General features: G+C 36.0%; 2 protein-coding genes across 7 annotated transcripts in view; one reads left to right on the top strand and one right to left on the bottom strand.

The window, feature by feature from the left end:
* Positions 1-2,015, bottom strand: part of LOC127871600 (kinesin-like protein unc-104) — a 170,470-nt gene extending 168,455 nt beyond the window's left edge. For all 5 annotated transcript variants that reach the window (XM_052414693.1, XM_052414694.1, XM_052414692.1 and 2 more), the window contains exon 1: positions 1,929-2,015. The gene's annotated coding sequence lies outside the window, so the exon portion shown is untranslated. The remainder of the gene's footprint in view (positions 1-1,928) is intronic.
* On the top strand, positions 1,842-26,587 carry LOC127871606 (solute carrier family 25 member 35-like). 2 transcript variants are annotated; one of them, XM_052414703.1, is made up of 8 exons: positions 1,842-1,907; positions 6,431-6,540; positions 7,520-7,587; positions 11,032-11,182; positions 12,524-12,616; positions 14,895-15,009; positions 17,893-17,996; positions 20,907-26,587. In XM_052414703.1, exons 2-8 carry the CDS (start codon positions 6,460-6,462, stop codon positions 21,225-21,227), a joined length of 933 nt encoding a protein of 310 aa, XP_052270663.1. In that variant the 5' UTR covers positions 1,842-1,907; positions 6,431-6,459; the 3' UTR covers positions 21,228-26,587. The 2 variants fall into 2 exon arrangements, with proteins under 2 accessions (XP_052270663.1, XP_052270662.1); XM_052414702.1 differs by lacking the exon at positions 1,842-1,907 and adding an exon at positions 5,765-5,819.
* Positions 26,588-26,837: the final 250 nt, after the last annotated feature.

The following is a 26,837-nucleotide window of genomic DNA, read 5'->3' on the forward strand; positions in this document are numbered from 1 at the left end:
TTTTGCAATTTTACGCAAATTGATGAAAATTTAAACTTTCTGGTGTCCACCACATAATTAACTTTTCCCGGATAAGACGTTCCAAAGAATTTAGTCCTTAAAAAAAGTATCTATAAATTCTTTGCGCGTCTTATAAATACAAACTTCCAGCACAGCTCATTTGAGTATTTCAATATTGGCCTGATCATAACCCCACTGTGTTTTATGTTTAACGTGAGTATTGAATTCAAAAAAGGCAGACCTTAATTATCAATTGGAAGGTCAGACTGACAGGGACTTGTACATTACACGACCACTTGCTCTGAACTCTCTGGGCCCCTGTTGAACCAGGAAAGTAGAAAAACTATGCCCTGTAGTACTCACTTTATAGTCCCGGGATGTTTCACTGTAAACACAGGTGCATGACACATTGACTTGACATTGAAGTATGAGTAAATTATTGGGAGAAGAAGTAAAGGTAACAGTGCCCCAGATAAGCTGCGTATCTGCGTCTTTCACCCTATTAAAATGTTTAAAAACGCAAAGAAATACAATATCATGCGTATTGAAAACGCACCCGATTTGCCTTTTACGCACATTCGTCTTATTTGATGCGTACGATACAATAGCTTTGATCGAAAAAACTTTGCTCATTTTCGGTATTTTTTGTGATTATTTTTGTTACGCGGCGACGCTTTTTATTCAGCAAGCGCCTGGATGACGGGGCAATAAAACAGTCAAAGCTATTCAAACGCTCTGCGGACTAGATTCCATAGTTAAATAAAGCGGCTGACAAAATTATTTACGACGACATAACTGTTACAAGCGTTTTCAATCTGACTTAATCCGTCGTTCATTGTGCAAATATTTGTTAAGTGTCTGTACTTTCAGTTTCTAATACGATGCGTAATAAAAATGTCTAAGAGAAAGACGTCCGCAATTGTTGCGCCAAAATATGTGTCGATCGCTAACTTTATCGAACCAAGAAAGCAAGAGTCAATAAGTGCCGAATCATTCGTGTTATCGATTTTTTTTAAGTTTAAAGTTTATATTATTGACAGTTTCAAGGATTAAAGATGTTATGAAACATCAGTTTATTAAAGATAATTATATTAGTTTACAGTTTTATTGAATCAATACAATTGTGTGCAGCTTCAACAGAAGTAAAGCAGCAATGGTTTTACTGTATGCATCTTATAACTCATTTCACCCTATTCCAAGAATGAAATCACCCTATTTTTCAAAATCAGTGGGTGAAAACCCTATTACCGAAATAATTATCTGGGGCACTGGGTAACTAGTCTATGAATTGCTTACAAACCTCGAAACACATTACACATAATGCAACAAAATGTAGGTAAATAACGTGCTTAATTACATTACAAGGAATGTCATGCATTCAGGATCAAATAAAAACAATACCACAACTTCAATCACATACTAATTAATCACCCAAACATTGCGAATATTAATGAACCAGAATCTGCAGACTTCAAGTTCAGATAATATCTGAAGACAGTGCCAGTTGTGCGGTACCCCCAGTTGTGTGAAAGACATGATGAGTGACTATTGTCATTGGAATATAACCATGCTAATTTTGATTTTTGTGAAAGACATGATGAGTGACTATTGTCATTGGAATATAACCATGCTAATTTTGATTTTTGTGGAAAATATCTGCTTATGACAAGTTAACACTACTCAAAAGATAAAGTTTTGCATTTCTCAACAGAGCGATTGTTAAAAAAGCGTCATGTGACAGGTGTAAGTCATCTACGTCTGATGAGGATGCGGATTGTTTTATCTCGGATTTGTTTACATCTTCACCATTATAATAAATTTATTTTGTAGCATCGGTATTTATCACTAAAGTCGCTTCATTATAAGATAATCTGTCTTTATTATTATGAAAGAAGCATACATAGCATGTAAATAATACTTTTGCTTACCTGATTAATTAATTTATAATACAAAATTAGTTTTCGCCTGAATGACTCTTTTTTTGGAGGCGTAAAACTTATAGTAATACGGCGGTGTGTAGAAATACCGAAATCCCCGTAATTACCGAAAATCCCCCGAAATCCCCAGAAATCCCCGAAATCCCCCGAAATCCCCCGAAATCCCCAATAATATTTATTATTTATCAAAATACTGCGGATATTAAGATAGAATATTGCAAAATACAATCAATTCACTGATGAAAAATTGTTATTATCCATGTTTGGAAGTGAAAAACTAAAATATATACACAATTTTTGAGATTCCGAGCCAGAAATCCCCAGAAATCCCCAATAATCCCCAATACTATTTATTAATTATCAAAATACTGCGGATATTAAGATAGAATATTGCAAAATACAATCAATTCACTGATGAAAAATTGTTTTTATCCATGTTTGGTAGTGAAAAACTAAAATATATACATAATTATTGGGATTCCGAGCCCGAAATCCCCAGAAATCCCCAGAAACCCCCAATAATATTTATTATTTATCAAAATACGGCGGATATTAAGATAGAATATTGCAAAATACAATCAATTCACTGATGAAAAATTGTTTTTATCCATTTTTGGTAGTGGAAAACTAAAATATATACATAATTATTGGGATTCCGAGTATGAATCCATAGTGCATGTTTTCACAAGCACGATCAGGAACAGAAATCCCCCCTGTAAAGCTCTTCAGGTGTCAAAAAATCATCTGGGTGGCTTTTTGATATTAGAAAGAAGAGGTACAGACAAAACTTAACAACAATATCTCACTTCTTTTAAAAAATATGGACTTGTAGCGGGGATTTCGGTAATTCTACATTCGCCCACAGAGTACCGAAATCCCCCATATTTACATCTGAAAGTGTCAAAAATATCATTTGTATTATTGGTTTTTGGCTTTGCTTGAATGTTTACGTGGAAAAAATAATATTTATGTTAATTATTAAGCACACTTGACAGCATAAGTTGCCGCTTAGGGGGGATTTCGGTAATTCTACATTTGCCCGCCGAGTACCGAAATCCCCCATATTCACGCCTTACAGGATCACTATGTCATCGGTATGATTGTTTCTTGCCATCGCATAACTGTTAATGTACAAATAATGATATTAATATGAATTTTTAAGCACTCTTGACACCGTACGCTGCCTCTTAGCGGGGATTTCGGTAATTCTACACAATAGCATAGACAGGCGCCGGTACCGAAATCCCCGCTGTACAAACCTGCAAGAGTCAAAAGAATCATTATATTGCTTACTTAGTGTAGAAATCAGTCAGAAAGACAAAAAACTATCAACAATATCCCCTTTGGTGACCTAGGTTGAAAAATTATCACTTAGGCCAGGGATTTCGGTAATTCTACATTCGCCCGCCGAGTACCGAAATCCCTCATATTCACGCCTTATATGGTCAATATGTCATTGGTATGATTGTTTCTTGGCATCGCATAACTGTTGATGTACAAATAATGATATTAATATTAATTTTTAAGCACTCTTGACACCATACGCTGCCTCGTAGCGGGGATTGCGGTAATTTTACATTTGCCCGCCGAGTACCGAAATCCCCCATATTCACGCCTTACAGGGTCAATATGTCATTGATATGATTGTTTCTTGGCATCGCATAACTGTTGATGTACAAATAATGATATTAATATGAATTTTTAAGCACTCTTGACACCGTACGCTGCCTCTTAGCGGGGATTTCGGTAATTCTACACAAGAGCATAGACACGTGCCGGTACCGAAATCCCCGCTGTACAAACCTGCAAGAGTCAAAAGAATCATTATATTGCTTACTTATTGTAGAAATCAGTCAGAAAGACAAAAACACTATCAACAATATCCCCTTTGGTGACCTAGGTTGAAAAAGTTATCACTTAGGCCAGGGATTTCGGTAATTCTACATTCGCCCGCCGAGTACCGAAATCCCCCATATTCACGCCTTATATGGTCAATATGTCATTGGTATGATTGTTTCTTGGCATCGCATAACTGTACAAATAATGATATTTATATTAATTTTTGAGCACTCCATACGCTGCCTCTTAGCGGAGTTTTTGTCTTTCTGACTGATTTCTACAATAAGTAAGCAATATAATGATTCTTTTGACTCTTGCAGGTTTGTACAGCGGGGATTTCGGTACCGGCGCGTGTCTATGCTCTTGTGTAGAATTACCGAAATCCCCGCTAAGAGGCAGCGTACGGTGTCAAGAGTGCTTAAAAATTAATATTAATATCATTATTTGTACATTAACAGTTATGCGATGGCAAGAAACAATGATACCGATGACATAGTGACCCTGTAAGGCGTGAATATGGGGGATTTCGGTACTCGGCGGGCAAATGTAGAATTACCGAAATCCCCGCTACGAGGCAGCGTATGGTGTCAAGAGTGCTTAAAAATTCATATTAATATCATTATTTGTACATCAACAGTTATGCGATGCCAAGAAACAATCATACCAATGACATATTGACCATATAAGGCGTGAGTATGGGGGATTTCGGTACTCGGCGGGCGAATGTAGAATTACCGAAATACCTGGCCTAAGTGATAATTTTTCAACCTAGGTCACCAAAGAGGGTTATTGTTGATAGTGTTTTTGTCTTTCTGACTGATTTCTACAATAAGTAAGCAATATAATGATTCTTTTGACTCTTGCAGGTTTGTACAGCGGGGATTTCGGTACCGGCGCGTGTCTATGCTCTTGTGTAGAATTACCGAAATCCCCGCTAAGAGGCAGCGTACGGTGTCAAGAGTGCTTAAAAATTAATATTAATATCTTTATTTGTACATCAACAGTTATGCGATGCCAAGAAACAATCATATCAATGACATATTGACCCTGTAAGGCGTGAATATGGGGGATTTCGGTACTCGGCGGGCAAATGTAGAATTACCGAAATCCCCGCTACGAGGCAGCGTATGGTGTCAAGAGTGCTTAAAAATTAATATTAATATCATTATTTGTACATCAACAGTTATGCGATGCCAAGAAACAATCATATCAATGACATATTGACCCTGTAAGGCGTGAATATGGGGGATTTCGGTACTCGGCGGGCAAATGTAGAATTACCGAAATCCCCGCTACGAGGCAGCGTATGGTGTCAAGATTGCTTAAAAATTAATATTAATATCATTATTTGTACATCAACAGTTATGCGATGGCAAGAAACAATCATACCGATGACATAGTGACCCTGAAAGTCGTGAATATGGGGGATTTCGGTACTCGGCGGGCAAATGTAGAATTACCGAAATCCCCCCTAAGCGGCAACTTATGCTGTCAAGTGTGCTTAATAATTAACATTAATATTATTTTTTGCACGTAAACATTCAAGCAAAGCCAAAAACCAAGAATACAAATGATATTTTTGACACTTTCAGATGTAAATATGGGGGATTTCGGTACTCTGTGGGCGAATGTAGAATTACCGAAATCCCCGCTACAATATTCTATCTTAATATCCGCAGTATTTTGATAATTAATAAATAGTATTGGGGATTTCTGGGGATTTCTGTGGATTTCTGGCTCGGAATCCCAATAATTATGTATATATTTTAGTTGTTCACTTCCAAACATGGATAATAACAATTTTTCATCAGTGAATTGATTGTTTTTTGCAATATTCTATCTTAATATCCGCAGTATTTTGATAAATAATAAACATTATTGTGGATTTCGGGGGTTTTCGGGGGATATCTGGGGGTTTTCGGGGGATATCTGGGGATTTCGGGGGATTTCGGTAATTACGGGGATTTCGGTATTTCTACACACCCGTAATACGGTGTAGTTGTAAACACAGCTGTTAACGTTGCATCCTAGTCATGACATCTGGTAAGATTAGACGTTCATTTGAGGTCCATCGTTGCATTTCTTTTTACGATCGGCAAGCTGCAAATTTGATTCGTGATTTAAAAACGAGTTCATGAATTTCTTTATTTGAAGTTTTAATGTTCGCATAGGGAATAATCAAAGTCATTGAAAAATAGTTTTTCATCTGAAATCTGGCTTCATCACGTTTTATTTATAATCAGCTGGGAATCAGCTTTAACAGAAAGTAATTGTATTGTTGTATGTTCTTTTTTCAAGGGTCTCCCTGACACACAGTTGCCACAAAATTGTTGCGTTTCAAACAGATTAGGTTACGCCCAAAATTTGGATACAATGACACATCATCACATATAGACATCTGTTTCAGTCGTCACAAAATTGCCTGTTCAGCAGTCCTGACAAGCAAAATTCAATTTGAAGTGGCATATTTCCTAAAAAAATCTTTGTCACAGACACGGGCAATAAATTTAAATGTTAACATGTCTCTTTTCAGTCCTGCAATTTTTTGTTTCAACTGACAGTTACATTTTGAAGAATGCCTGTCTGGATGACTGCCATAGTTAAGCCAGTTGCACAAAAACTGTATCAGCAAAGTATCTTTTAACATGCTTCAGTTCAAATTGAGCCCTGATGAGATTTGAAGATGAAGAAGAACAACTTGACAGAGTTCTGCCTTGGTGGCATGGCCGCATGCTGTGCGGGCCTCTTCACAAATCCCCTTGAGGTTTACCATATTTTACTATGAACAGCGCACTACCATGTTTAACATGCTACCAGTACCATTTATAACGCAATACCATGTATAATGCACTGCTGTGTATAACGCACAACCATGTATTGAGTGCGTCCTGAGTTTTTTAATGACATAATGGATTACTAGTGATTTCAAGACAAGAAAACTAGTTAATAGGACCGAAAACAGCCAGCCTATAAATATTTCTCAATCAAGTAATCTGGTTAATTGGAAAACTTAATTTTGTATTAAAAGAAGCTAGTCAGAACTTTTGCAGCATTTATCTTATGATTTTGGAATGGATAGGGTGACCTTCATACAATGTATGAGGTATTTTTATGCCCCTGGATCGAATCATCAGGTGTATATTGTTTTTGGCCTGTCTGTCATTGTATGTGTGTGTGTGTGTCTGTCCCAAAACTTTAACCTTGGTCATAACTTTTGCAATATTAATGTTAGCAACTTGATATTTTGCATGCATGTGTATCTCATGGAGCTGCACATTTTAAGTGGTGAAAGGTCAAGATCATCCTTCAAGGTCAAAGGTAAAAAATATGGCTTCAAAGCGGCGCAGTAGGGGGAATTGTGTTTTATGAACACAGCTCTTGTTAATAAAGAAATTGATGAGAATAAATTGTACTTGACTTTATATTGATGTTTTTAATTAAGTTTTCCCAATTTGTGATCACATATTTGAAATCCGAATTCCGTTCACATAATTATGAAGGAATGATTTTCACTCATGTCAATTAAGTGTACAAATTTACAATATTTTGCATGCACAGCCATGGACCCATCAGGAGACATCTAGAGCCATGCTCTATATTGTTTCTCGTCTCCTGCCCCTTTAGGTTTATTAACTAAAAACAACTGAAAATTTATTGAAATTTAATGTACTTATGCAATTATTTAATAGCAGCTGAATAGAATGATCTAAAACCTTAATTTCATGTGTTGGTTATTTATCCAGGTTGTGAAAACAAGAATGCAGCTTCAAGGTGAACTTCAAAAGAAAGGAGCATACATCATACACTACAGGTTAGCAACTTTAATACTCTTTATGGCATAATAATAAGCTCCAAGGGCAAGTGTTATGAACTGGGTATGCATAAACCTTTTTCATTGATTAGCCCCATATAAAGCTCCCTGCTTGGTTCTGAATTCAGGGCTTTTTCTCATAATTTTCATTCCCATGAAATTTGAAATTTTAGCATCAATTTTCTCTAAAAAGGGAAAAAAGTAATTAGTTTTTATATAAATTTCAACTATTGGTAATACAACTAAAATGAATCAGTAAATTACAAACATTAGTGAAATGCATATTACAATATAAACAACTCTTTATTTCTAGACAAATAATTTCTTTTACTGTACATCAAAAAGTTGAACGATCCATAGGGAATTTTTGACTGGATTTGTTGAAAAAATATACTTTAAGCAATTAGAAATATGACCAAATACAGGCTATAAAATCAGCTAAAGTAAAGCTCACAATGTTTTGATTCATGGATTCCTTAACACTTGACGCTGTATTTTGCTAAAAAAATACATGATTTGGTCTGCCCATGTATGGCGCAGATTGACCCAAAAATGTTACTAAAACATCATAATTAAGTATACAGACGGCCAGCAAACACCATTAGTCAAAGACCTACTAGATAATCATAGCAAGGCAATATTAGGTTATGCCAACACTGCTGTTTAAGTACAGTTATGTCTCCCATGCAATATCAAATGCTTCAAAATCATTTAAAACCATTATTCATATTTATTTTTGTACAATTATTTAATGTCTGAAATCTAAGCTCATTTTCGGATTGATTCTCTCGAATGTTGATTGACAAAATGCCTTCTGGGTTAATAGTCTATAATACTTGATCACGGAGGACTCCATTGATTCATCCCATAGATATTGATTGGTCACTGGTGAGACTGACACCTTGACAGACATGAATATAGCTGCTGGTCAATTAACCAGACACTGACGGCTATTTGGGAATATATTGCATGTCTATGTTTATCCATTATGCTGAATATGTTCGTCTCAGTACTGACATCAATTTAAGTTGATTAAAGTGTGTCCCAAAGGGAACTAACTATTGATAGTGTTATAAAGCAGGTGGAATAACTAAACAAATTTAATAAAGTATTAATAAAATGAAATTAGTCCAGCAAAAAAAATTGAGAGCATAAAACTGGACAGGCTGACCCTGGTTTGGTAAACTTGAACATTATATTGAAGCATCACGTTCAGCATTTATTCCATGAGGTCTGTTTCTTATGCATTTAAGCTTGTTTGCCCAAGCGAAAGACATTTAGATTTGCCTGTCTCGTTCATCCAGAATTCTCTGCGGTTGGTGCAGCTGAAGTTTCACTTTGTTTATATTTACATCATATTTATTATCATTACACTTCTTGATCTATATTTATGCCCCCCTTCGAAGAAGAGGGGGTATATTGCTTTGCACATGTCGGTCGGTCTGTCGGTCGGTACGTACACCAGGTGGTTTCCGGATGATAACTCAAAAACGCTTGGGCCTAGGATCATGAAACTTCATAGGTACATTGATCATGACTCGCAGATGACCCCTATTGATTCAGAGGTCACTAGGTCAAAGGTCAAGGTCACGGTGACCCGAAATAGTAAAATGGTTTCCGGATGATAACTCAAAAACGCTTAGGCCTAGGATCATGAAACTTGATATGTAGATTGATCATGAGTCGCAGATGACCCCTAAAGATTTTCAGGTCACTAGGTCAAAGGTCAAGGTCACAGTGACCCGAAATAGTAAAATGGTTTCCAGATGATAACTCAAGAACGCTTAGGCCTAGGATCATGAAACTTGATAGGTAGATTGATCATGATAGGTAGATGACCCCTATTGATTTTCAGGTCACTAGGTCAAAGGTCAAGGTCACAGTGACCCAAAATAGTAAAATGGTTTCCAGATGATAACTCAAGAACTCTTATGCCAAGGATCATGAAACTTGGTAGGTAGATTGATAATGGCTGGCAGATGACCCCTATTGATTCAGAGGTCACAAGGTCAAAGGTCAAGGTCACGGTGACCCGAAATAGTAAAATGGTTTCCGGATGATAACTCAAAAACGCTTAGGCCTAGGATCACGAAACTTGATAGGTAGATTGATCATGACTGGCAGATGATCCCTAAAAATTTTCAGGTCACTAGGTCAAAGGTCAAGGTCACAGTTACCCGAAATAGTAAAATGGTTTCCATATGATAACTCAAGAACGCTTAGGCCTAGGATCATGAAACTTGATAGGTAGATTGATCATGACTCGCAGATGACCCCTATTGATTTTCAGGTCACTAGGTCAAAGGTCAAGGTCACAGTGACCCAAAATAGTAAAATGGTTTCCAGATGATAACTCAAGAACTCTTATGCCTAGGATCATGAAACTTTGTAGGTAGATTGATAATGGCTGGCAGATGACCCCTTTTGATTTTCAGGTCACTAGGTCAAAGGTCAAGGTCACGTTGACCCGAAATAGTAAAATGGTTTTCGGATGATAACTCAAGAACGCTTATGCCTAGGATCATGAAACTTGATAGGTACATTGGTCATGACTCGCAGATGACCCCTATCAATTTTGAGGTCACTAGGTCAAAGGTCAAGGTCAGGTGACCCGAAATAGTAAAATGGTTTCCAGATGATAACTCAAGAAAGCTTATGCCTAGGATCATGAAACTTGATAGGTAGATTGATCATGACTCGCAGTTGACCCCTATTGATTTTCAGGTCACTATATCAAAGGTCAAGGTCACGGTGACCTGAAGTAGTAAAATGGTTTCCGGATGATAACTCAAGAACGCTAATGGCTACGATCATGAAACTTCATAGGTACATTGATAATGACTTGCAGATGACCCCTATTGATTTTCAGGTCACTAGGTCAAAGGTCAAGGTCATGTTGACTTTAAATAGTAAAATGGTTTCCGGATGATAACTCAAGAACGCTTATGCCTAGGATCATGAAACTTGATAGGTACATTGATCATGACTCGCAGATGACCCCTATTGATTTTGAGGTCACTAGGTCAAAGGTCAAGTTCACGGTGACCCGAAGTAGTAAAACGGTTTCCGGATGATAACTGAAGAAAGCTTTTTCCGAGGATCATGAAACTTGATAGGTAGATTGATCATGACTGGCAGATGACCCCTATGGATTTTCAGGTCACTAGGTCAAAGGTCAGGGTGATCCGAAATAGTTAAATGGTTTCCGGATGATAACTCAAGAATGCTTATGGCTAGGATCATGAAACTTCATAGGTACATTGATCATGACTGGCAGATGACCCCTATTGATTTTCAGGTCACTAGGTCAAAGGTCAAGGTCACAGTGACAAAAAACATATTCACACAATGGCTGTCACTACAACGGAGAGCCCATATGGGGGGCATGCATGTTTTACAAACAGCCCTTGTTTTAATTCTTATTTCCATTTCTGTTACCTCCAGGAACTCGTTCCACGCGTTCTACACGATAGGCAAGACAGACGGCCTGCTGGCCCTACAGAAGGGGCTAGTACCCGCCTTGTGGTACCAGTTCTTCATGAACGGGGTCCGGCTGGGTTCCTTCCAGATATTTGACAACCTGGGACTTACCAAGGTGGCCATGATTAAGATTCGGAGCTGACATTAAAGTGCAACAGCTTGTTACTCTCTCCCGCTCAGGAGCAAAGTAAAACTGGCTACATGCAACCATCATTAAACCAGAACAGCCTCTGAGTAACTCGCAGCCTGTTCAGGTTTTATGCTGTTTGCTGCTCACCTCTAAGTAACTTTCAGTCTGTACAGGTTTTGTGCTGTTTGCTGCTCACCTCTGAGTAACTTGCAGTCTGTACAGGTTTATGTTGTTTGCTGCTCACCTCTGAGTAACTTGCAGTCTGTACAGGTTTTATGCTGTTTGCTGCTCACCTCTGAGTAACTTGCAGTCTGTACAGGTTTTATGCTGTTTGCTGCTCACCTCTGAGTAACTTGCAGTCTGTACAGGTTTTGTGCTGTTTGCTGCTCACCTCTGAGTAACTTGCAGTCTGTACAGGTTTATGTTGTTTGCTGCTCACCTCTGAGTAACTTGCAGTCTGTACAGATTTTATGCTGTTTGCTGCTCACCTCTGAGTAACTTGCAGTCTGTACAGGTTTTATGCTGTTTGCTGCTCACCTCTGAGTAACTTGCAGTCTGTACAGGTTTTATGCTGTTTGCTGCTCACCTCTGAGTAACTTGCAGTCTGCATAGGTTATATGCTGTTTGCTGCTCACCTCTGAGTAACTTGCAGTATGGACAGGTTTTATGCTGTTTGCTGCTCATCTCTGAGTAACTTGCAGTCTGTTCAGGTTTTATGCTGTTTGTTGCTCATAAGTATCTCAAGGGTTGGAAATGAAGCCTTTAAAACTTGAATCTAGTTAGAAAGTTCTTTGATTTAATTAAATTTTATAAGGGACTACACACCTGTAAAAATGTGTATCTACGTTGTAAAGGCTTGATATTCCAAGCTTATCGCCAAAACTCGGCAGCTTTTAAAATTGATATTAATACACTGTAACTCTAATATCAAGCTTCTGACAGGGTCCAATCAACCAGTGTTATAAATGTTTATGTGCTGCCATATTGGAAGCTAATGTAATGTGAAAAGATCAAAAGAACCCTGGTCTTTTTTATTGACATTCCTCATTTTTATAAGTTTTTTAATGAATCATATTATGATATAATTTCAATAGCTTAAACACAACACACAGATTATTTTTAAAGTGCGTGTTAAAGAATTTTAAGTGTATTGCCTTGTTTTCTATGCATTTCTAAGGGTGTTATTGCAAAACCATTACACCATTTTATCATTTAAGACAGCATCACAATGTTTATCATAGACTTGATAATCTTTTATATTGAAGCTTGCTTCAGAATCACCTGTAAACGTCACTGCCTCTTTTAACTGCCCTTTTTTCTCTGCAGGATCATGATGGTCATGTGATCTGGGCTCGCACCGTGCTGGCAGGGGCCACAGCAGGGTGTCTAGGGGCTGCCATAGGTAGTCCACTATACATGGTACAGTACAGGTGATATCCTGGGGGACACTTGACATGATATTGATATGAGCTGCATTATGGGATAACTGGGCTAAATGCATGTGCGTAAAGACCTGTCGCAGATTAGCCTGTGTCTGGATTTTTGTTAAGAAGAGACTTCTTTTCAATGAAAAAGTACACAAAAGAGGAAAATGTGGTCCCTGATTAGCCTGTGCAGTCCGCACAGGCTAATCAGAGACAACACTTTCCGCCTAAATTAGACTTTTGCTAAGAAGAGACTTCATTTAAACGAAAAATGTCATAAAAGCGGAAATCAGTTACGACACTTAACTCGCATGCATTATGCTCAGTTTTCTCAGAACACCACTCATCTAATGAATCTTACAGTATATTTTTTTAATTCCTGTTACAACATGCAATTCATCCATGATTATTTTTATTTCCAGAATTTCAATCTGTACATGTTGAAACATATTTTCTTATTATGTTGTTTTTATGCCCCAGAAGGAGGGCATTTAGTGAACGCACTGTCCGCCTGTCCGTCCGTCGGTCCGTCACACTTTTGCATTTAGGTTTCGAAAAATGTTCATAACTTCTATGTCTCTTCAGATGTAACCTTCATATTTGGTATGCATGTGTATATGGACAAGGCCTTTCCATACGCACACAAAATTTGACCCCTTTGACCTTGACATTGAACTTAGGGTGCGCGTTTAGGTTTGAAAAGCTGGGTTTAGGTTTCGAAAAAGTGTTTTTCGGGGGCATATGTCTTCCGATTGAGACAGCTCTTGTTTGTATTTATTTTTTTATAACCTTTACATTTTTAAGAAACGTGTGTTTTTAGGTTAGGGCTCATGTCAGATTGTGGTTTGCACTCAATAATTTGAGAATAAGCTTAGATACTCTCATCAAACTTTTATGAAAATACTTCATTTCAAGACTTGGCTTTAGATTGCATATTGGATTGGTGTGGCCAATGTCATGGTCATAGTTACTAAAATTAAAAAATCTTTTCTGTTCAATAATTCAATAATAAATTAAAGTATTTTTGCCTAATGTCTATTATAGATACAATTTGTCAAAATTGCAATTTTGTTTGCATATAACATGGTTGAGGTCAAGGTCACAGTTATTTAAAAAATACAAAAACAAATTTCTATGAATTAATGAAAGAACAAATGAGGTTATTTTATTGACAAATGAATTGTTTCAATTGGGATTGTGTATTTGATATATTTGTGTCTTGTTCTGATAAAACTGGGCAGTCCGCACAGGCTAATCAGGGACGACACTTTCCGCCTAAACTTGATTTTTGGTAAGGAGAGACTTCCTTGAAACTAAAAATACCATAAAAGCAGAAAGTGTCGTCCCTGATTAGCCTGTGCAGACTGCACGGGCTTTTCTGGGACGACACTTTACGCACATAAATTAAGCCCAGTTTTCTCAGAACAAGACACATTTAGTCAAGGTCAAGTTCAACATTATTATTTTGTAATTGTTTAATACCTGGAGAGCAAATTGAGTGATGATAATGAAACTTAATAAATATGTAACTGTCATCAAGTAATTGCCTGTGGTGGCGTCGAGGTAACCTTTACTATGGATAGTAAAATGTTTTCTGCTCAGTTACACCAGAAAATATTGTACTATGACTTTATAAATTTAGATACCTTATATCTTGACCTGGCTTGTGAATTCCTAAGGGGTATATGGGGTCAGTGTAAAAGTCTAAATATAGAAATAAACAGTTTCTGCTTTACTCTGTTTACTCCATAATGAATTGAGCTGTGGCGGTGCAACATGTTTCATTAACACTCTGCTTATAGTTGCATGAAGTATAGTGGGGTTAAAACATACAAAGCAGGAGTATCATTTCTTCTTGATAACTGAACCACTTATTTAGGTTTAGAAAAAATTTCAGACTAAACATTTGATGTTGACAAATTATATAGATTAATGTAATAAATGAGCCAGGATGTTCTAGGAAACTGAGCTTATTTCAAATTATGACACTTTCCACTTGTATGGAATATCTGGGAAAACACTACGCACATGCATTAAGCCCAGTTTTCCCAGAAAGAGGCTGAATATAATGAATAAATCTGTTTTTTTAACACTTTAATGACCTCTCTGTATTTCTGCTTGTGTTGCCAGGAAAAGATACGATCATCACGACTATAATAATATAAAGAATATTGTTTATTTTTAGAATTAAATTCTAAGAATTGTTTGGTGAATTCAGGCCCTGTTGTTTTACCTATTGAATGTCTCCTCTCCATTGCTGCCTGTGTTGCCAGGTGAAGACCCAGCTCCAAGCGCGAGCCAATGCTGCCATTGCCGTGGGAACGCAGCACTCTCATGATAGTTTGTTCAAGGGTCTGTCTGTTGTATTCAAGGAACACGGAATAACAGGTAAGGTGAAAAACATCATACATGCCATAATATTTGAGGTCCAAAGCGGGACATTCCATAAAAAATTGTCGGGACATTTGACCAAAAAGCAGGACACCTAAAACCATCTATCATTCCACCTTTACTATTGTCAGTAAATAGTACTAACAAAAACTCTTGATACTTTTATTCAAGAAATAAAACATCTGATATGAAGCATGAAATCTAAAACATAACAATAACAGTTTTATTAAATAAGACAATAGCAAACAACGAAATAATATTCATCTTTTTAAGAGTATAAAATCTAGAACATTACGACAACAATACTCATTATATTAATTTCAATGGCAAACATTAACGCAGGGGAGGTTATCCAGTTGACTGAAAGTACGGGTTACAGTACACTATCTACCGAACCACTTTTACTGTTTGTTGCGATGTTTTTTTAAGCATGTATCCATGCGCAGTTTTTTACTTGTCAATTGTCGCGGCTTAATTGGAGTAGGGTCAAACTGCCATGCATAGCACTTCGTTGATTTTAGCTTAATTGAAGTAGGGTCAAACTGTCATGCATAGCACCTCGTTGTTTTTATTACAATTACACTAGACAGGATGGGTATCACTTATTGGACTGTTTGTTGCGATTTTGGTATATTGCACATTCGGATTATCCCGCTATATTGGAACTAAACATTGAATGTAAAAGACTCATTAATGACGTAGAGTTAATTTTACGAAACAATTGTTTTGTAAACCGTTTCAAACAAATACAAAAATAAACACATTTTCAACATTTATTTCATTATAATCGATAGCAATAATCGACCACTATTTTAAAGACCACCATGGTGTGAATGCCTGATGAAATCAATAATTAGCGGATAAATCGCTGATAAGGTGTCATAAACAACACTGGTACACACGATAAGTAGAATCGGATTGTTAATTGGGGGCAATAAAGGGATTAGCGGTGGTAAGTGTTAGCGAAACAGACCTTGAATAGCGAATTTTATTGGGAACCTATAGACCTTACATCGTTTTTTACGAATGTCGGGACAAATCGTCTCACGGCGGGACGGCGGGACAAAGGGTCCAAAAGCGGGACTGTCCCGCCGAGATCGGGACGTATGGCATGTATGAAACATACATGTCTTTTATATACAGGGATCACTGGATAACAGTTAGGAATGAAGACATTCAAGTCTGTTATATACAAGGAACACAGAATAATGGTTAGGATGTAAAACATTCATGTCTGTTATATACCAGAAACTTGGAATAATGGATAGGATGAAAAAATTTCATGTCTGTTATATACCAGAAACTTGGAATAATGGTTAGGATGGAAAACATTCATGTCTGTTATATACCAGAAACTTGGAATAATGGTTAGGATGGAAAGCATTCATGTCTGTTATATACCAGAAACTTGAAATAATGGACAGGATGAAAAACATTCATGTCTGTTATATACAAGGAACACAGAATAACAGATAGGATGGAAATATTGGACATAGTTTTGTTTCGTATTGAATCGGAGACCTTTTGTTAGTTACCACCCTGAATACTCACTAGAAACAAGTATTGTTATGGTAACGCAGAACACTCATCATAGTCTGTTCAGGGGGCTGTCTGCCATATACAAGGAATATCGAAAAAAGGTAGGATGGAAAACATTTCACATTAATTTGCTGTTGTATTTATTGGGAGACCGTTGTTAGTTACCTCCAATGATTTCTCACTAGAAATAGATGAAGAGAACATAAGGTCAGAGTATCGGTCTCCAAGCGTTTGCAGCCTTTTGGAGACGAGTTTTATTCAAAAAAATTATTTTTGTACCATAATTATTAAGGTTTAATAGTTAAAAAACAATTATAAAAACTCATGATTAAAGAAACTAAATTTAACCTTAACATGTTATATTGCGTCAGTTTTTTTAATTTTTGCCAATCAGATTTGTCCTTAATAATAGCTTGCAAAAGCAATGTAAAAAGTCAAAACCTCTCTAAATGCTTTGATTCTGCACTTCAGTTGTAGTAATCCATCTCCCATCTATATGAATCTGGGTGGTATATACTCATAAAAGCTCAATGCATTCGTAAATAAATAAAAAACACTTCATAATTAGTTTGATTATGATTTCAATGTCAACAGACGGTCTTTCTTGTTTGAGTTTACAGCCAGCTTTATGAGCAGGGCTCCCCCTAGGTATCAATTATTTTTCAAAATAGAAAAGTTATATTTAAAGGGACCTTTTCACAGAGTGTGGCATGAATTGAAGTTTGTCATTAAATGCTTTATATTGATAAATGTAAACGTTGGATCTTTAAAGCTCTAGTAAAAAAACAAGAATAAAATTAAAGAAAGAAAAATAAGTAACCCTCAACTGGGCTCGAACCACTGACCTGTGGAGTTAAAGTCTATCGCTTAAACCACTCGGCCATCCGTGCTCATTCTATGATTGTTGCATTTTATAATTTATATAAGCAATCAATGTAGTGTCACAAAATATAAATACAACAACAGAACTCTCCAAATTATTCAATCATTTCACATTGCAATGCTTTATAATTTTCAATCGTCAAATGATGTGTATAATGGATATTTTAGAGCATGGTAAATGTTCAGTATTACTGTTTCCTCACAAATATCAGGACTACAACGAAAATGTCCGAATCTGAAACAATTTTTGTTATTTGTCAATTTACCAAAACATGAAAAGGTCCCTATAAGTGGCAATTGCTAGATTTATTTTTTTGCATTCTATTGGTCAGTTTCATAGCACGATCTCGCAGTTTAAGCTTATGAACATGTTTCGAGTGAGTTCTGTTGGCAAAACTTATTGCATAGATGATAGCTTTTAACATTTTAAGCATGTTTCCTCTGTGTTCCATTGGTCAGGTTTATGGCGTGGTACAACAGCGGCCGTGTTTAGGGTCATGGTGGGGTCAGCTGCTCAACTTTCCACATTCGGTGCTGCAAAGAGATATGTTGTCAAACATAAGGTAAGAGCTGTACATTTTTACTATAGGGGTTTAATTTTTCTTTGGATCCATGGATTATAGCACATCCGAATGACCCAGGGGTCATTTGTGAGATTTGTGTACATTCTTGAAAAAAAATGTGGAGGAGGGTGACCCTCTAATTTTTGTTGAACATTTATTAGTTCTAAGTTATTTGTATTTTTCAATTCAAACAATTTACTTATACTTATAACAAATATATGACAAGATATAAGTGATAATTTATTTCGCCCTTCAAGATTGTATTGTTGTTCCATGGAAATGATCTGTTCAAACCTTTTGAAGGAACAATAGGCTAAGCATAGTGTCATCTAGCTAGGCCCTACACACAAATGTACATCAAACTGCTGCACTAAGGTCCTATCCTGCCCCCTCGGACCCCTGCCATGCCCTTATTTTGATCTGATCACATTATAATTTAGCAATTTGATTGGAAGTTTCTATAAATTAACTTAATTTTCGCAATGATTTTTTTTTTATTATTATGAAATATATATACATGCTATATTTAAAATAGGCCAAAGGGGTGCAATCATTGGGCAGACTATAGTACCCATTTGAGCACCCTACCCTTTTTAAATCTACCTGAAGACTGTCAGATTATCTTCTGAAAGGAGGACAGATGGAGATAGACAATACTTAATGCACTTCAATAAAGCTGGTTTAACCATGACGTGTCTGTTAACCCTTAAAGCGCTGGAGCTGAATTTTAAAGGCCTTTGCAAACAGTTTGGATCCAGATGAGACGCCACAGAACGTGGCGTCTCATCAGGATCCAAACTGTTTGCTATTCTGATAGTATTCTTTGAAAAAAATCGAAGAAAATGCTAATTTTAGAAATTCTGCAGACGACATTTTAGCAGACGACAAATTTCCCAGCATGCAAAGGGTTAATTGTGTTTGTCAGTGACTGACCAATGAAGGCATGGCTGTAAACCAAATGGCAATGACAGAAATCATAACCAAATCTAAGTCAACATGATGACTTTTTCAAGGAAACCCTCTGAAAAACTAAAAAAGGTTGAATCTGTAGTTGTTGTTATTTGTACAAGTTGTTAAGTATTAATCCTGTCCTGTTCAGATGCAAAGTGAAAATGTCTATATGCAACCATCATAAAACCATAACAGCTTGGAAGTAACTGGCAGTCTGGTCAGTTTTGATGCTCTTGCTGCTCATCAGGACCTTATGAGTTGAAATAAAGACCTTTTAAACTTGAATCTAGCAATAAAGATATTAAATGTTAGTGGTGGAAATGAAGCCTTAAAGCTTGAATCTAATATGAACTGTCTTGAATTTAATTTGATGTTATAAGTGACTACACACGTCAGAGGGCACATCTGGGTAGTAAAGGTTAAGCTTTTAAGATGATTTCCCCGTGACATGTTTCTTTTTATGCCCCCGGTAAGGTGGCATATAGCAGTTGAACTGTCTGTCAGTCAGTATGTGTGTATGTCAGTATGAGTGTATGTCAGTATGTGTGTATGCCAGTCTGTCCGTCCGTCTGAAAAAAACTTTAACGTTGGCCATAACTTTTGCATTATTGAAGATAAAAACTTGATATTTGGCATGCATGTACATCTCACTGAGCTGCACATTTTGAGTGGTGAAAGGTAAAGGTCAAGGATCCTTCGAGCTCAAATGTCACATATATGGCGTCTGCCCGTCTGTCCAAAAACTTTAACATTGACCATAATTTTTTCACTATTGAAGATAGCAACTTGATATTTAGCATGCATGTGTATCTCATGGAGCTGAACATTTTGAGTGGTGAAAGGTGAAGGTCAAGGTCATCTGTCAAGGTCAAATGACAAATATATGGCGTCTGTCCGTCCGAAAACTTTAACATTGGCCATAACTTTTTCAATATTGAAGATAGCAACTTTAAATTTGACCTGCATGTGCATCTCATGGAGCTGCACATTTTGATTGGTGAAAGGTGAAGGTCAAGGTCATCCTTCAAGGTCAAAGGTCAAAAAAACACTTCAAAGCGGCGTTCTCATGAAGCTGCACATTGTGAGTGGTGGAAGTTCAAGGTCAAGGTCATCCTTCAAGGTCAAAGGGTTAAAAAAATCAATTCAAAGCGGTGTTTTCATGAAGCTGCACATTTTGAGTTGTAGAAGTTCAAGGTCATCCTTCAAGGTCAAAGGTCAAACAAAAATAAAATAAAAAAATATTTAAAAGCGGCGCAATAGGGGGCATTGTGTTTCTGACGAACACATCTCTTGTTTTTTGTCAGAGACAAATAGAAGGCATGGCTATAAATATAATGGTGATGCAAACAAATAAAATTTAATCTTTAAAAAAAATCAATGCTTTTTTCGAGGAAAATATGAGAAACCAAGAAAAAGGTTGAAGCTGTAGATGTTGTCCAATCTTAGGGTAGAGAATGAAGCCTTTAAAACTTGAATCTAGTAAGATAGGTCTTAAATTTAATTTGATTTTCTTAGGGACTATCAAACGCATCAAGGTGGTGAGTGGTAATCTGAGTGGTAAAGTGTAAAGCTTGTTGACCCATGACATTTAACTCAATTGTATTTTTCAGTGACTGGCCCAAGAAGGCATGGTTATAAATTAAATGGCAATCAAAAAATTAAGTCAAGATGATAATTTTGGAAGGAAACGCTAAATTGCTGTTTTTAGTTTAAGTTGTTCAGGGTTTTGTCAGAATGTTGTGTTAACGTTGCGTAGTGGTTATAATGTCCACCTTACAACCAGGAGGTCATGGGACCAATACCCAATTTAGGAGCTGTGTTTACATCTCCCACAAAATCATCAATGACTTAGTCTTCTGTTTCAATAAGGCTTTCAGAAGCAAAGAGAGCGTTACAATAAACCTTAGGCATTGAATGCAATTCAGTGTAAATTAATTGGTTTAAATGTTGTGTTTGCAGGTATTTCCAGCAGACAGTGTACTCAACTCTTTCCTCCCCAGTGTATGTGCTGGGATGGTCGTGGTCGCATGTATGACACCCTTCGATGTCGTCTCCACACGTCTGTACAACCAACCAGTAGACAAAAATGGCGTCGGACTAATTTATCGGAATCTTGGTGACTGTTTTGTGAAGATCTTTAGCAGTGAAGGATTGTGGGGATTCTACAAGGGCTGGGGCCCGTCATTCTTCCGGCTGGTACCTCATTCCATTTTGAGTCTTGTTTTCTGGGATCAACTCAGACTGCTACATCATCGGGTGTTTCATGAACATAGTGATTGATGTTACAGGCAATCTAGATGATTTTTTAGTTAGTTGTTTTATGTTTATAGGCGTATTGTGAATTATTTATTCGCACACTTTCAGTTTGTTCAATTCGTAATATTTTTATACTGTAAGTCTCTTTTCTGTCAGTTATTAACAATGTCTGTCATTATTTGCTTTTTAAAGAAAGACTGTCGGTTCCGGTTTTTTTAAGTGCATTGGAAAAAAATCATCATTTTAAAAATACATGTTTTATTCACAAAGTATCTTGCTTCCTAAAAGTTCATTGACACATATGAGAAATAGACTTAATGTGTTGGAACATTTACAAAGCAGTGGTACATATGTACAGAATGCGTTAATCGATCACAATATATTTATTTCACAATTCTCATATCCTTGTCCAGTGACAAACAGGGTTTGTTTGGGGACAGGGCATCCTTGTCCAGTGACATACAGGGTATGTTTGGGGACGGGGCATCCTTGTCCAGTGACATACAGGGTTTGTTTGGGGACGGGCTTGTCCAGTGACATACAGGGTTTGTTTGGGGACGGGGCATCCATTAACTTTGGACACATTTCTTATGTTAACCTTTTTCATGGTTTGAAAAATATTTAATTTGAATGTCTTTTAATATTTATGTTTTTAATTGATTTATAAATCTAATGTTCATAAGCACGATATAAGAGGATTTCAAGCTTTTTATCTGATTTTAAAGTTTACTATTAATTACCTCCCTTTCATTATAATTGACAACCCATTCAAGCAGAAAGTTCAAGGCTTGATCCTTTGATACTGGAGTATATCTTTTTATCTCCAAAGTACTAGTTCTCACCCAAGAACCTGACTCAAGGATGTCCTTATTAGCCAATCAAGGTAAATAAATATGTTTAACTGATTGCTATTAAAATTGTTACCCCCAGAAAGGCTACTATAACTGTTTGTCACTCAGGTGCAATGGCCAAGTTGTTAACCTTGAGATTGCAAGGTTATGGTTTTGAACCATAACTTTAGAGAGTTTCAATTAGCGTTCTTAGGAGTGCTTGATTTTACCCATTAAACAGACTCAAGTGTGTATCCATTCTGTGAAGGAAGTCACTCTCAAGTTGTTGTGCATATTTTTTTGCTAAAAATGGTAAAATGAGGAAGGTGACTGTTATATAATATTTCTTTAAGATTTGTTTGGAAATATTTGCCAGCATTTTACACTGATGTACATACATATTTGATTGTTTTATTAATAGTGTAAAATATCCTTTGGTTTTATAAAGTTGAACTTTTGATGGGGGAATCTCAGTCTAATTGTATGTCTATGTTATCTGCAAGTTACCATTATTTGTTGTCTTTGTACATTTTGGAAGTACCGGTATAAGAAAACTGAAAATTACTCTTTAATATTGTTTGTTTAAATTATGTATTAAACTTATTTTCACTATTAAAGTCCATAACTGGTTTGTTAACACTGTCAATTTGTGATTTTATGTAGATCTACATTCTTGGTAAGATTTTGTCTGTTCTGTATTATGTGGAAGCATTGTTGTCTGATGATTACTAGATCTATTAGTCTCAGCATATTGCCAAATATGAGTCTTATATACGAAAGATAAGGATATGAGCTGCATCATGCGAAAATGAGTATTATACACTATGGAGTCTTGTTGGGAGCCACTCTCATCACTAGAAAGTCGCGCAAAGCTCCGTGGTTTCATATAAGGAAAGGGTAGCTCCTGCCTTACAAGCCTGTGCAATTGTGCAGGCTGGTTTGGAGTTATGCTGATTGCGTATGGCAGAAGACCCATTTCTCATGACATGGCTCAAATGGTTTTTCGTGTTTATCCTAATTATGGTTGACCACACTTGATGGTGCTAAAAATTGCAATCATTTTATGTCATTTAAACGGATGCAGATGTATATTTGGGTATATTTGCTGTAGTCGTATCTCTACTATTGTAGCCAATGTCGTAAAATATGTAGGCAGTTTATTGTAGAGTGATCATGTTTTAGTTATATATTTTCAACACCTATCAGAGTTAATCTCAAGTTGATGCACAAAAATAAATCAGCCTCCTGCTTGGAAAACGAGGCTTAGTGCATTTGTATAAAGTGTCGTCCCAGATTAGCCTATGCAATCCACTCAGGCTAATCAGGGATGACACTGTCCATTTTTATAAAAAAATTAGTTTAAAGGAAGTCGCTTCTAAACCAAAATCCAGTCTATGTGGAAAGTGTCCTATCTGAGTGGCCTGTGCAGACTTCACAGGCTAATCTGGGACTACACTTTGTGCAAATGCTTTAGGCCCTGTTTTCCTGGAGCACAGCTCATATGTGTTTATGATGAAAGAAATGCACAAAAGAGTTCTTTTACATATGATTCAAAATTGGGTATATGTTTCTGTTTTCACTGACACGTAAATTCAATCATGATTGTCTTTTATCATTTTCTAATGATTTTTTATGTACCCCAGTCTTTACTAAGGGACATATTGTTTTTGTCCTGTTTGTTTGTTGGTTTGTTTGTTGGTTTTATTGCGTCAAACTTGAACATTGGCCATAACTTTTCAATATTGAAGATAGCAACTTGATATTTGGCATGCATGTGTATCTCATGGAGCTGCACATTTTGAGTGGTGAAAGTGCAAGGTCATCTGTCAAGGTCAAAGGTCAAATGTCAAATATATTGGGGATCAAGGGACATAGTGTTTCACCAACACATCTTGTTTTTAATGCATTGGGGTTTTTTTGCAAAAAGGCTAAACTCCAATTTTCAGAAGCTGTTATTTAATTGACTGACTGGATAAGTTTATAATAAATATTCACAGTTTATTTTCTACATTTTCTGGCATCTTGGAATGACAACTTTTCGTTAATATGAGGATATCAATGTACAAGCATATACTTGATTACTAAATTTGCAAAACAGTAGTTTAGTCTGATACCGTTCAGAAGCATTTTGAGATGTATTGTGAACACTTGTTGGAAATGAGCACATGCATATTGATTTGTTCATGTTGAACATGCTTTAGCGTTCTGCAAAAGTTCTTGCAACCAATGTTTCATCTGGTTTTGTATGTGTGTTCAAGGAAAAGTTATCATATGAAAACAATGCTGATTAGGGAAATGCAGTATCATAGGGAAAAGTGCTAATATGCAGAGGGGCCTAAAGAAGGACAAAAATTGCTATTGCAGTTGAAATAATAATACTTGTCAGCTGGACTTTAAAAAAGGCAAGCTGTTCTGCTCATCCTGGCGTGCCGGGTGTACAAGCAAGGTTTTTGATAAGCTGGTTCATAAAGAATTGCTTGAGGGATTACATTTAGCCTAAGTATGTATTCACCAGTAGACAATTATCCCGTAAGCCAAGTTAACTCCCTTTTGTTTGAAATTTTATCAAAATAAGTGGCCATTTTACATTTAGAATGTCGCTTATGCCATCATATAGGCAGTTGAAGGTTTTTTGGTATGATGTTTTTTGGCAATGCCCTGATGGATTTCATATCAATTATAAATATGTATTTTTTTCCATATTAAATTGACATTTATCAAATTTAGGGTCCATTTGAACTTTTCACTTTAAACACTCTTGAAGAAAGTAAAAGAATTTTTGCTATATTAAAATTATCCCATAAACAATATTTGGTAAATCTAGTTTGCATTAAAAAAAGCCTTTTATACCTTGCATGTTTACAAAATGTTCAGGCTTATTTGTTTTGCTGCAGTAAGTAATAAGCAATGGGTGAAGGAATATTGTTCAAACTTATAACATTTAGCCCTCATATTGAAATGATCCCATAGGCAAAGTTTTGCATTTTCTAGTTTAAAATTAGGCATTATTAAGGGTGTTTGTACACCTTGAACTTTTACATATAAGCTATATAGATAGGCTACAGCTCATCCAACTTAGATATTGCAATCCAACTTCATAATTATGTAGATACCTTGTACCAGGAACGTTCTCTTGAGATTGTGGATCAGTGGGGTAAAGGTTATTTTTAATAAAAATACCAAATTGGATTCCACTTGCTATTTTACATTAAGGATTTGAGTTATTGGTACGAACCTCGGGTCATTAATACCTCATAGCCAGACTGAGATTTGGATTGCATACTCATGGTAGTGACAAGGTAAGATCACAACAAAAATCCGCTCAATAGTTATTTAATAATTTAGCCATTCTTATGAAACATAATATTTAAATACCTAATATCCAGACTGGCAAGGGTTGCATGTGATAGGCAAGAGGTAAATGTCAAGGGTTCTTTTTATAAAACTTGCACATTGTACAAACATTTTGGTTTAGAACAAAAGAAAAATCAATTACTGTCTTCTGGTAGCTTTTGCTGATCAGTCCAATGCATAGCAGGTAAGTTCAGTGTATATATTACTGCTGCTGATGAGTTTAACTGATGGTGCTATATTATAGTTTTCAGTAGATGAACATTGTGGATATGTTTGATTTGGTTCTGATAGATGAATGCAATCAAAGGTTTCTTATATGATCTTATGTGCCACACTAGAATAGAGATAACCGCTATTTAGAATAAAATAAGTGTACAAACTGTTTTCTGTTTTCAAATAATCTAATTGTGTTGTATAACAAATAAGTTTTAGTGACAAAACCTTTTCATATTTTCACATAATTTAACTGTGTTGTTTAAAAATAAGTGTTATGGAGAATCCTTTTCGAACATGAAAATTTGAGTATTGTTGTATGATATTATATGTATAAATAATGTCAACTTGTTTGAAATAAATATGTTTAAACTTAATAAGTGTTAATGACAAAACCTATTTTCTGTTTTCAAATATCTGTGTAGTATGGCCTCGGGTACCCTCATGTTGATGCTGGCATTAATGGTAAGCTGGTAATTGCACAACATTTTACAACTTAAATGGTGTAATAATTATTTAACTAATAGTACTATAAAACAGGGACCTATACAAACATAGGTCCCTGTATAAAAAGATAACTTTATTTAGTTATTTGCAGAAAATAAGTTTTTGTTAACGTGAAAATCTCATTATGTTACCAGTTATAATTACATTCAAATTACTCTTTACAAATATCATCCCTTGCAGTTTCTGTTCTAGAAATATATGTTCCTAACATTTTCATATGCATATTCCTTATTTGTTATCAAGAATTTGTATTATTCATTGGTTTGCTTCAAGGTTTATGTGACTTAATTTTAGTTCTTAATTTTTTTTAAAGTAGATTCTGAACAAGCTTTTATTTGGACGTATTTGATTTTAGTCCATTTTTGCATTTTGCAATACTTTTGTTTATCCAGGGTTTGATTTATTCCATTTTTACATTTTTAAAATACTATAGTTTATCCAGGGTATAGTAAATATAAAATAAATAAATTATTTAAAAATTGTGTTTTTCTTGTGATGTTATTATATGTTTACATATAACACATCAAGAACAAATCCCTACATTACTATCGGGATCAAACTCGGGACTTTTTGGTTCAGACATTCATGCTTTGTCAACTTAGAACGGAAATTAATATCAGATTTCTATTGTTCGTCATCAAAAAAATAATCTGTATTAGTAAGGATGGTTTACTTAAAATCATAAACGATACATTTCTCTTTGATCTTCTCGTTTGCCGCTACCTTTTGA

The sequence above is a fragment of the Dreissena polymorpha genome, chromosome 3, assembly GCF_020536995.1.
Source record: "Dreissena polymorpha isolate Duluth1 chromosome 3, UMN_Dpol_1.0, whole genome shotgun sequence".
Classification (NCBI taxonomy): domain Eukaryota; kingdom Metazoa; phylum Mollusca; class Bivalvia; order Myida; family Dreissenidae; genus Dreissena; species Dreissena polymorpha.